The sequence below is a fragment of the Mixophyes fleayi genome, chromosome 2, assembly GCF_038048845.1.
Source record: "Mixophyes fleayi isolate aMixFle1 chromosome 2, aMixFle1.hap1, whole genome shotgun sequence".
Taxonomy (NCBI): Eukaryota; Metazoa; Chordata; class Amphibia; order Anura; family Limnodynastidae; genus Mixophyes; species Mixophyes fleayi.
The window spans coordinates 295341440-295354390 of NC_134403.1; the positions used below are offsets into that span (position 1 = coordinate 295341440).

Consider the following 12951-nt stretch of genomic DNA (forward strand, 5'->3'; position numbering starts at 1 on the left):
TGGGAATATTGGGGAAATAACTATGCCCTTAGAAGCACAGAGCACAGGACACAGCACCACTGGACTGAACAGGACACAGCACAGGACCCAGCAGCACCACTGACCTCAGAAGGACAGAGCACAGCACACAGCACCACTGGACTGATACTGCAGAACACAGCACAGCACAGCACAGCACAGCACAGCACAGAACTAAACAGCACAGCACAGAACTAAACAGCACAGCACGAGATCTACCAGGACAGAGGACCACCTAACACACCCTCCCTCTACCCTGATCAATGCCCGAGTGAAGATGGCGGCGACTAGCGGGGAATTTATAGGATCCGAGTATCGCGAGATCCGACAACGGGATTATGAGTCAGAGCCTCAGTTTCAGATTTGAATTTGGCGCCAATACCCGGATCTGTCTCGGATCCGACTCGGAACGGCAACGTTCGGGTGGGCTCGGATTTCAGAAATCCGAGTGCGTTCATCTCTAGTACACACTACAGGTTTTTCACCCGATTATTGGGCCAATCACACGATAAACAACCGTTCGTCCTGATATTGTATTAGTGTGTATGCTGCACCGATAAATGCTTATCGTTTCAAAGCACATCGTATCGTTTGATTTTATAAACAGACTAAAAATCTTGTTCAACGATGGAACGATGACATGCCGATTCTGCAATATGTATGCACTCATAACCGGCAGTGTCTATAGATCTCTATGGACTGTGCAGTGTCACAATTTTTTCAGCCAATGGTTGTGACAGATGAAGAGCACAGATCTGATGGTAAATCGTGTAAAACACGTATAGTGTGTACACATGAATCGGCATGCATGATCGTGACTTTCAGTTGTTGGTAAAATCGTTAATGATGTCGCATCTGGAAAAAATTTCTGTAGCGAGTACCCAGCATTATTAGCATATCAGTAAGGTGGTTCATGCTTGACTGCAGACATGCAGCTTGAACTCCTTAAATCCTTGTGATAATCTCTTTTGTTTGTCCTGACAGTTACTCAGATTATTTTAGATAAGAATTTGTTAGTTAAGCCCTAGATAAGGGATGCACAATCATTAGGCTAAAGGGAGATTCAATTGGCCGTGACGTGTTATCACAATGTCTGGCTGTGCACATTGCCAGCAATTACGGTAAGGAAACTCAGCTCACTTTTCCCCCCACATCTGTGGAGTGTAAGGAAAAATTAGCAGACATTTCAGCCTCAACATTGGCGAGATGTGTATCCATGGACTGTTCCAGAGACACATTGCGCTGAATTGAATCTTCGCCTAGGAGGGCTACAATCTGCATTGGTCATATTCAGCTTCACAAAAGAAAAATGTAGAACCAGTTGTTAATGAATACATAAATTCTCACAATGTATTTTAATTCCTATCCACCCCATTGATTTGCAAATTATTGCCACTAATTTTTCTGACAACTTATGGACAGAATACAGCACTTTAGTCTAACTCTACTTTTCTGGAGTTTTTTTATTTCTTAGGGTTTAAATGTTACATTTAACCACTAAAAGAAAAACTCCATGAAAGTTGAGATAGCTTTTAAAGCGCTATTGGATTTAAGCTTCTAAAAAGAATCAAAGATAAGAAAGCTCTGCTTGGCTGTCTACCAAGATCTGTTGTAGTAAATAAGACAGGTAAAAAGAAAGTTAAAGCCAAATTAACTTGCTTAATATATTGTGGGTTAGCTGGATACTCCAGCAGAGAAAATATCCTTAGAAAACAAGTATTTCCTCCATAAGGCGGAATAAAAATCAAACACCATTTTTAAACCATCAATTATACATGAATTTTTGGAACTGAGTGAAGTTCCATTCTAAAGCTGCACTACAATAAATTACTAAAGGTTCCCCTCCCCGTAGTCAGAACCCCAGGGCAGCTACATGCAGTTGTTTGTCCGGTGCTCCTCCAAGTTCGTACACCCTGGAAGATAACTAACTGGAGAGGGAGGGATGCGAGTACCAATCACGTTCCTATTGATATTTAATGTTCACATCATAATTCTGTGTAATATGCGAAACTCCGTTACCTAAAACACAATTCACACCATCTTTTCCCCATATAGTATTTCTCCCATTTCAAAAATTTCAATTTGCTCCTAATACTTTTTCTGTATTATTACAAATTGTATTGGCTGGACTGCAATATCCAATCACTTCTTTCCCACCATACCACGATTGCCAGTCCCCCCACCCTTTTTTTTTTCTATTAGCTCAATATTATTATAATCATCTATATAAAAAGTTATTTTTCTGTTCAACCTTTTTAAAAACAGATTTATTTTATTTTTTTTACAAGCTAAATTGGCTGCATATATTGCATTTTAGTGCTTAATGATGTTTTGTTAATTAAAATCACGTTAGGCCGGGTTTTCTGGGAATGAAAAACAAGTCAAGCAGTAGCTTTTATTAAAGCAGCGATTTGTTTTTGAAGGAGAAAATTGCATTCCACTAGCTATTGCTAAAGGCAAAAAATATCTGAAGGCTGCTTATTTATCTTCAAGAGGCCGCCATGAAGATGTGTAAAGTCATTACACTGGGTCTGTTTGGAAGATAGAACTAATGAGCGGAAGTAACTGTTCAATTTTAACAGTATACTGGTAAAACATATTATGTTTGTGTAGGTTTACAAAATGTAAAGGGAAATCACATAGAGAATATTATGTAATGCTCTGAAAACTAGTTGAACCAAATCAAACATATTTGTGGAATAAACAAAGTGAATGAGAAAAAGGTTGTGATTTTGCTAGGAAACCCATAAAATAATCACTTTCTATGTTCTACATACTGTTCCCAAGTAATGTAAGGATTTTCTGCTGTCAGAATCTGCTTAAACAGTAGGAACGTGATCAGTTGTACAATCACTTCGCCCAAAGTTATATGCAAATAATTTTACAGGCATTAGGGTACAAATCGATTGCATACAAATTTTGTGGTGCCTATCCAACAGGTGGGATGGCACCAATCCTAAATCTATTTAATTGTGACATTTTTAACAGGCGAGTACTTTAGATAAAATTAGTTTATCGAATTTTAAGGCAAATTAATATTGCTGAAACTTTTGCCACTGATCATCAAAACTGGTTATGTTTGGCACAGAATCTGCACCCAATTTTCATAGCTCAGACCTCACATTTAATTTCTAAACTCTCTACCTGAATGATGGGCCATCAGATACCTCTGGGGAAATCAATCTATAAAGCAGACCACAGCAGGCCAGCTTCTACCACATCCACCTACTGATGTATCTGCAAAGATCAAGCTCCAACACCGTTGGGGCTTTGAAATATACTTATATCAGCAGGCTGAAGCAAATGAGAGAGAAAGGACTGACTTTACACTCCAATGTGTCCTACTCTGCAAATTGGGTCTTCCTTTGTAGAGGGTAATTCCATCAGGAGTCCAGCACCTTTAAGGCAGAGGAAGGATGATGAAAACAAGAGACACTCACCATGCACGTACATTTTTAAACTCACTTTTCAGATCAAGCCTTTAATGTTTAAGACCACACGCAATACTTTTTTGGGAGGGGATTAAAAAGGTGCAAATAGAACAGGTATCTGATCTCTAATCGTTGTTTAGATACACTCTCTAACAGTAGCTGACATAGGCTTTTTTGAGCAGGGGGTTGGGCATATGCAGGCCCCTGCGAAAACCTGGCCCCTACCGCACGTCACAAACACGACATGATTGGATTTGAACAGAGCAGTGTTAGCAGCTTCTCTCGCCACAGTTTAAGTCATTTATGCCAGCTGATATAAGTGGCAGAGGGGGCCACAATTAGAGGACTTCATCTGCCTAGCACTCTGAATTTGGGGAACCTGCTCAAAAAAAAACACTTATACCCCCACCCAAAAAACAAAACAAACAAAAATCTCTAAAAATGTGGGCTCTAGAACCCTTACATGCCAGTCACCTAAACCATAGTCAGACTGCTCTCAAAAAAACAAAGACACCTATTTTAAGATCTCTTCTGCATATTGTAGAGGTACCTTGTATACCTTGGCAATGCACTAAAATGAAGACCAAGACATTTATGGGATTTAAAAGAAAAGGGGGCCCAGATGTGTATAACTATGAGAAACCAAAATCACTTTTAACTGAAAATCTTATAATTATGGATAAATGAAAAAATAAAATCTACACACAATATAAGAAAAAAAAAAAAAAGATATATATTAAAGCACTGTTTGACACATTTCACTACTTCAGAGTTGTCACCATTTTAAAATCATTTCCATGAACACTTTAATGTAGAGTTGATGTATCTAAGCCCCACGCATAGGATTATATCTTGGCAGACCTTGGAGCACCACATTTCTCATGTAGTCACGTTTTGATTATAATGCACTTCTACAGTACAGTCAACTTCTGAGGGCTGTAGGCTAAGAACAGTCGACAGAAATGGCATTAACATATAGAAAAAGCAGATTTGTACTGTACAGTTGGTCATTAATAAAAAAATAACATGGGGGTTTGGCAGCCATCCTGGAAGGACAGGAACTTCCAGAGCTCTCCCTTGGCCTCACAATTCGCTGGGATTGCAGCAGTCTTGGACCCCCGAAATACACTGGGCAGTATTATCAGAACCCAGGGGTTCACTGGAGCCCAGCTGCCGCCACAGAAACTCCCCCCATCTGACTCCCGCTGCTCAGAGCGGCGAATTGGCGCGACCACCGCGCGCTAGCTGGATCCTGCAAGGGCCGTTGCCTGCATCTTGGGGGCCTCCCTAGCTACCTGGCACCCCCCTACACTTACCGGAGCCTCCGGATCGTGGACTCGCGAAAACCGGAAGTGCCCGTGCCTCCGCACCTCCGGTTTCGGCAGCAGAGACGGGCTGTTCCTGTCCAACCCGGCCAGCGGAACTAGGCGGTGAGTGGGGGCAGGCTGTGGTGGACTCGGGGAGCCTCTCTCAATTCTGGGGGACACTGTCTGCTCTCCAGGGCTCTAACTTCCGGTCGGTGAAGGGGTGAACTTCCGGTCAGCGGCTGCTGGGAGTTAAAGTGCCATCAGGGTAACTGTCTGCCCACCCTCTTTTCTTCTACACCACCAAGGAGTGCCTGGCAAAGATTGAGGCAATAGGAGTGCCACCTCAGCCCATCTCTCCCCTTTGGCTGCAGACAGAGCACAGGTCAAGCCGGATAGTGAGGTTCCCCTGTTACGAGATGTCCCCCCTTGTGACCCTGACAGGGTTGTGCAGTCCAATGGAAGCCTTTTGAAGTGTTACAACACCTTCCCCACCCGCGGGGTACCCTCTTGAGATTCTATTTACGCAAAATTTATCTACAGATCTTGAGGTCCTGAAGCTGTGCCTGGGTAATCATGCCTCCTAAAAAGCTTAAACCTACTACTACTGCTTTGGCCCCTCCGATCAAAAAAACCATGGAGATTTCCAAGGACATCCAAACCTGGGATTGTCCTTGGAAAAATGGACAGTTGGAAACTAGGCCACTCTGTGTGAAGACTGTCCTAAATCAGTTCCTGCTGCTGGACACTGGTTGTTAATACACAGGTTGACACCAACTCCAGAGATTTTGTAGTGAAAGAAGGATTGGAAACATACAGTATGCCAAGATGCAATTAACAGTCATCACATCACTTTGGCCTCAGTGTATAATACATGGGCCTGGCAACTACTAATACATTCAAGGAATTGCTTTAGCAAGTTTTGCAAACAGTGAACAATATATGCAAGACACCTTGTGCATACAGTTGCAAACATCATGTATTTAAAATTATACAGAATAATTTAAGATTAAAATATATATTCAGAATCTGAAATTCATACTTAAGAACATATAATCAGCATCCTTTTAAGAAGACTATCGCACATTATGTAATGTGAGCCCAACTTTGAGATAGATTATATAGACAGATACATAGATACTGACCTCATCAAGCCAGGATTATAGGTATGAAGATTTTTACAATTAATGTCTTCCAGTATTGCATTAATTCAAGACATTTACATGAATGACAGACTGATAACTATAGTCTAATATTAAATGCAGTAAACCAGATGTTTGGAAACACTATATTAGCTCAAACTCAAACTTCCAAAGTCAAAGCTAAATAGACAGCTCTCATAATAACAACTGGTCTTTTCTTTAAGCAATTGCAAATTGATATATGACCAAATGTGTTCTATGCTTTATTTTGCACGTTGAAGTTACTTGTTTTGCATCCTTTGATTAGTATCAGAGAGGATTTAGTGCTATTCAAGTATCTGGACAAAAGCCAGTTCGTGTTAAATACACCCAGCATAAATATAGTCATGTGATCAGGTTTACAAATAATTACTTATATTAAAAGAAAAGAAACCCTATAATCACTTCTCAATTTCGATTTTTAACGCTTTACTGGATACAGCGGTCATATTTCAAATAACTAAATGTATATTCAGCAAGCAGTTATGGTAATAGCTGTTTCTCCCTGTAGCATTTTGCTACATATACTGCTTTTTAAGCACTGATATAAGCCCAACCTTTGCAGTAGTTGGGATTAGGTAAAAGCCGGAACTGCCGAAATAAATCAGCTTACTACAGCGCCCTCTACTGCTTGGCGTCTTGAGTGAAGCTTGCTGTGTTTTCTCTGCCTGTATAGTGCATTCTGTTTTAGTACATAGATATGTTCTCTGCAATATGTCAAACAATTGTTACACATATTATATTGCATATAATATATATATATATATATATATATATATATATATATATATATATATATATATATATATATAGTTATCTGTTCTACCTGCCTGAATGTATGTTGGAATGGAGCGCTGAGTGAATTACACATCCATTCTGGCTGCCATAATGAAGCTATGAGGACCTTAACATCCATTCTGGCTGCTGGAATGGGGCTCTGAGCACCTTACCCATCTATTCCGGATGCCAGAATGGGTCTGCCAGTACCTTAGCCATCCATTCCGTCTGCCGGAATGGGGCTTTGAGGACCTTAGCCATCCATTCTTGGTGCCGGAATGGGTCTGCCAGTAAAATTACTATCCCTTCTGGGTGCCGGAATGGGTGTGCCAGTACCTTTGCCATTCATTCCGGGTGCCGGAATGGGTGTGCCAGTACCTTTGCCATCCATACCGGGTGTCGGAATGGGTCTGCAAAAACCTTACCCAGCCATTGCGGGTGCCGGAATGGGTCTGCGAGTACCTTACCCAGCCATTGCGGGTGCCGGAATGGGTCTGCGAGTACCTTACCCATCCAATGCGGGTGCCGGAATGGGTCTGCGAGTACCTTACCCATCCATTCCGGGTGCCGGAATGGGTCTGCGAGTACCTTACCCATCCATTCCGGGTGCCGGAATGGGTCTGCGAGTACCTTACCCATCCATTCCGGGTGCCGGAATGGGTCTGCGAGTACCTTACCCATCCATTCCGGGTGCCGGAATGGGTCTGCGAGTACCTTACCCATCCATTCCGGGTGCCGGAATGGGTCTGCGAGTACCTTACCCTTCCATTCCGGGTGCCGGAATGGGTCTACTAGTACCTTACCCATCCATTCCGGGTGCCGGAATGGGTCTACTAGTACCTTACCCATCCATTCCGGGTGCTGGAATGGGTCTGCCATTACCTTACCCATCCATTCCGGCTGCTGGAATGGAGCTCCGAGAACCTTAACCATTCATTCCAGGTGCCGGAATGGGGCTCTGAGCACCTTATCCATCCATTCCGGTTACCGGAACGCGTCTGCCAGTATCTTAACCATCCAATTTGGCAGCCGGAATAAGGTTTTATTTATAGTAATCATCCATTCCAGCAGCTGGAAAAGATGCTTAATGTACTCAGACCTTCATTCCGGCACCCAGAATGTATGGCTAAGGTACTCAGAGCCCCATTACTGGTGCCGGAATGGATCATGAGGGTACTCTGAGCCCCATTCCGGTACTTGGAATAGTTTTCTAAGATACTTAGAGCCCAACTCTGGTAGCCGGGATGAATGACTACAGTACTCATATTCACTCCGGCAGCCCTAATGGATGTGTAATGCACTCAGCGCTCCATTCCAACATACATTCAGGCAGGTAGAATGGATAACTAGAATATATAGCTATTGTACACTGAAATATATATATATATATATATATATATATATATATATATATATATGTACACACACACATGCATATATACATACACACGCATATGCGTTATAGTATGTGTAACAGTTGTTCGACATATTACTGAGAACATATCTGTGTAGCAGAACAGAATGCACTATACACGCAAAGAAAACACAAGAACACACCAAGCACCAAAGGGCGCTGCAGTGAGCAAAATCATTCCAGCATTCCGGCTTTCACCCACACCCGCAGTAGTTGATTATCCTTTGCTCATTACATTTGCCTCTAATACGCCATGGGTCCTTGGCAACACTGTGATTACAGACATGTCTCTGTAGGATAAAGGTACCCGATGTCATTAATTAAAGCGTGTATAGCAACGAGTAGAGACAGCCCCGAGAACGCAAAATAAAGGGAGCAATGAATTACAGGTCCGAGGCTGAAAGGGTTAACCCACCATTGGAATTAGCGGAGTCTCCTGTATAGTTATATTTAACACTAATCTCATGGCAGGTAAACGTGACTTGAAGGATAAGCAGTCACCTTACAGCCTATGCTGTGTTTTACCACTGACAAACAGCCATTTCCCCAAATTCTTATCAGCTCTGTGTGGATTCGGACACCAGCGGCTGAGCCTGTCCCCAGCCTGGCACAACAAGGATCTTATTTTGCGCAGTAAACACGATTACAACCATGCAGAAGGAGCGGATGGGAGATAATGGGGAGGGGGTATAAAGCCCAGAAAAATCTAGGTTATTAATTGCAAATTGTACATCTGACACGGAATATTGGGTACCCTCAATGTCAGTGAAAAAAAACCTGGCACTAAGGCACTGATTTTACTCACCCAGAAGACGAAAGAGTAGATTATCAGAAGGGTTTTCAGACACGTTATAACTGGCTTGGTCTCCATTCTCCTTGATGCCATGCTACTGAAATCCTGTAGCCGGGTGTTACTGTTGCTGCTCACAGCCCCTCCTGCCTGCAGTTTATCCCCAATCCGCAAGAGGAGGAAAAAGGCAATGAAAACAGCCTCCCAAGTAAGAGCTGTCTTTCAGGCACATAAGTCCCTGCCTCGTATGCAGATAAGGTTTAACTGTGTCAGCCAATCACTCCCACATGGGTGAGCTGGTTGGTGCTCTTCAGCTGTGCAGAAGACGCTGAGGTATGTTGTTGTCCTGCCTCTTTTGCAGCAAACTGTGACTCTGAGCTAATTTGGGATTACATAACAGTAAACCAAGCCATTTTTAAAATAAAGTGAGTCATAAAATGCATTGTCATCGTAATATTTAATATAATATTAATCACCTTAATTACATATGATTTCAGCATTCAATGAGATGCACAGTTTCTACTAATGACATTGTAAAAGCCAATTACACACGACCAAGAGAAAAAAAAGCATCCATAATATTTTGGTGTTTGGGACTGATCCATAGTTTCTACCTTTGTTCATGTGAACAGCAGAGGCGTTCGGGCACCAGGTTCAGTTATCCAGATGACTGTGTAATAGTTCTAGCAGTTTGGGACACAGTGAGTCTGATGCAGAGCTGAACACAACTTTTTCATAGTTTATAGGCCAAAAATACACACACAAAAATAGTATTTCAGCTCATATGCTGAGTTGCACGCATCTCAAGTAGTATTCAGCTCTGCATCTGTTGCATATTCACCCTATTTACAGCAGGTATACTTACACATACGCAAAAGCAATTTAAAGCACAATAAAATGTTGTAAACATTTGTTTTCATAGTGGATTAACACATTTGCTATTAGAGTTATTATACTATAACAAAAAAAAACATTTTTTGTAAATACACAAAATCCTATAATATATACATGATCAATGAATAAAGCATCCAGCAGCAATCGGCCAATCAGAAACTGTTAGCTAGTGCATGGCGATCGTCATAACCATCAGTGTGTATTTGCGTTAGCACATAAAAAAATAATATGGATGTAAAAGGCGTATCTGTTTCTATGTCTGCATTGGCTTACAATTCCATGAATACGCTCTTACTGTACTTGGCCCATGTTAGAACACCCCTTACCTCCCCCATCACGTCACTTTGGCAGGCCCAAAGTTGGATGCATGTAACTTTGCATAGGTATATACAGGTTTTTTGTGTGCATGCATACAGCGAAACCATGCAATTTACGCTACACAAACTGGCGTATGTTTTCACTGACCTGTGCACCCACCTCTTCCCCATACCTCTGCACTTATTCCAATAACTGCTTATTTCAAAACAGGTACTATGAATCTAGGTGGGCACCCAAGTAAGCGTGGTGCCCAGCTGCCGATCTTTGTAGGTTTATCGCATTCCTCCGAAATTAAATGCAGGTTACTGCAATTGGAAAATAAGTGGTAAAATCAGAAGCAGATCATCGTGTGCTAGGTAAAATGGGTCATGATGGAGGATTACTCACCAACACATTCCAAGCTGTTTTGTCTCCCTGGAGAGGATGAACAAGGTGGGCAGTTGTTGTTACAAAAATAGATTAAGAGATGAGTTTATATTAGATGGTTTCTGTCATCGCTTAGAAAAGTGCTACACTCTGTTTAATCAGATTTCATACCATATGCCAATGTATTAAGTTATTTTTATTCTCCCTTATTGCTAGGATTATCATTTATATGTTTGTGGTATAAAGCCATACCATCTAGTTAGAAAAAATTCTAATGCCCTGGGCATGCCACTTTGTGTTCTTGCCTTGCTTACTTTACTCCACCACTAAGACCATGTATCCCTTTACCAATCACTGCTTTGCCCCCTCGGAGATGGTCATGCCTGGCCAAGGCTCTCTTTCTTTTTGAACTGCAAGAATGTGCGTTGCCTCCTCACTTTCCTTTCCACGTAAACTGCTATAGGCATTATGAAAGACATGCCAGCAGGAGGGAAGCGGATGGCGCATGTTTTGGCCACTTGAGAAGATGGCAAGTTTATTAGACTCTGCTTACATTTCTCTTATCTCAGTGGCGCCTTTCTAGCTATGTTTCAGGCGTGAGGGAAGATTAGAATCTTATCTCAGATGGTACCATTCTAATGACGATAGACTAGGTTCGCATTCAGCCTTCCTTACCTAGCCTATTCCTTCCAATCAAACCAGCATCTTCCTCCGTTATTCATTCTCACATTGTCACTAAATAAATTCTTAGGGCTGCAGCAGATATTAGAAAGGATACCTGGGGCAAAATGTATCAAGCTGCGATTTGTCTTGTTCAGCGATTCTCTCTGGCGAGTGTCAACCCACCGATGTATGAAAGTTCCAGTAAACTGATGTAACCAAAATCAACACGCTACAAATCGCTGTCCCGACCTTTTGGTATTCTAAGAATACGTCGTCAAGTATACGAAGCTGTGATTTTGCAAATCACCGGTAAATCGCCCACAAAAAACACCATAAAGAAAGGGGTGGCTCTGAGAGCGAGGTAGCTCAAATTGCAGTGTTTTGAACTATCTGTCCATTCTTAACATCACAGGAGGCAAAATATAAGTCTAAATGATTAGGGTAATCATAGTTTCTTGCTTAGAGGGGCGAAAATTATTATTAATTACCTTAAGGGGATAAAATTATTTCATTAATAAATTAGTAACCCGAATTTCATGTATGGTATGTAAGGGTAAAAAAAATGATTTTATTATATTAATAGGGCAAACTAGTGTATTACCAGTGAGGCAATAATATTTTTTTTCTGACGTTTCAACCATACTTGCCAACTCTCCCGGACTCCCGAGAGAGTGTGGCAATCTCCCTGATCTGCCCAGAAGTGGGCAGAATACGGTTCAAACTCCGCGATTCACCGGGAATCGCAGCGTTTGGCCCCGCCCCCACTGTAAAATGACTCGATTTGCGTCATTATGTAACGGAGGCGGGGCTAAAATGACACGATTTTTGGGGCCCCGCCCCCTACACGCCTACCTCCTACTAGCAACTCCCGGAAAAAAAAAATGAAATGTTGGCAAGTGTGGTTTCAACACTTAAATATTTCTTGTTGGAAACACTCATTAGCGATCTTTGTCTCCTTGACAAAGACCGCTAGACGGTTGAAACGCGTTTGAGCGATAAGACTGGTTTTTGAGAGTGTGTTGAGCGCCATATCAGTTATCTGTTTATAGTCATTAAGGCGGAAAGACCATCCCGGGATTGTGTAACATCTGACTTCTTCACGACATGCGCTAAGAACTTGTTTTCTGGTAGGAGCAATCACACACTATTTCTATTGCATGTGAATTTTAATAAAGTGTTCTAGTTTTTAAACGGTATCACGCTAGATTTTTTCCACTTCCTTCCTCTTTTTCGTTATCATTGGATTTCGTTGTTGGAGAGGAAAGCACTACAGTGGAATCAATTCTGAAAATCTTGATATCGAGAGGAGTCCTTCTGATACCCTATATGTTTATATAATTTGAAATCTGGTAGGAATCCATTTTTATTATTTCCACGGAGGTGACGGGAAGGTGTTCAACACTTTGAAGAACTGTATTTGCATCATGGAATTTGTCATCCTCCATAATTCATAAAAGTGGGACTTTTTTGAACATGTTTGATATTTCATGCTATTTCTCTGTATTGCGACCCTTTAAGCTGTTGATTAGCCACACCAGGTTTCACTATTTCATCTAAGACTTTCAGGACTCTGAGTTAATATTTTTTTTTGGGGGGGGGTTATCTATGGTTATCCCCTGAGTCCTCCTGGTGCTTGAAACCATACAGCTGGCTGCATTACATACAATGCTTCTTATGTAATAATTGTTTTACAGAATACTAGCTGTGAGCAACTGTTGCTGCATCCTCATTCTCTGCTGGGGAAAGTGTACTCAACCGACCACTGATATCCAGAAATTCTCTACTTTCAAACCTG

General features: G+C 41.7%; 1 protein-coding gene across 1 annotated transcript in view; it reads right to left on the reverse strand.

The window, feature by feature from the left end:
- The window catches only part of TSPAN7 (tetraspanin 7), a 107282-nt gene extending 98132 nt beyond the window's left edge, over positions 1-9150 (reverse strand). Inside the window, exon 1 of the mRNA XM_075196430.1 lies at positions 8931-9150. Coding sequence (XP_075052531.1) covers positions 8931-9011 — 81 coding nt within the window. The 5' untranslated portion in view covers positions 9012-9150. The remainder of the gene's footprint in view (positions 1-8930) is intronic.
- Positions 9151-12951: the final 3801 nt, after the last annotated feature.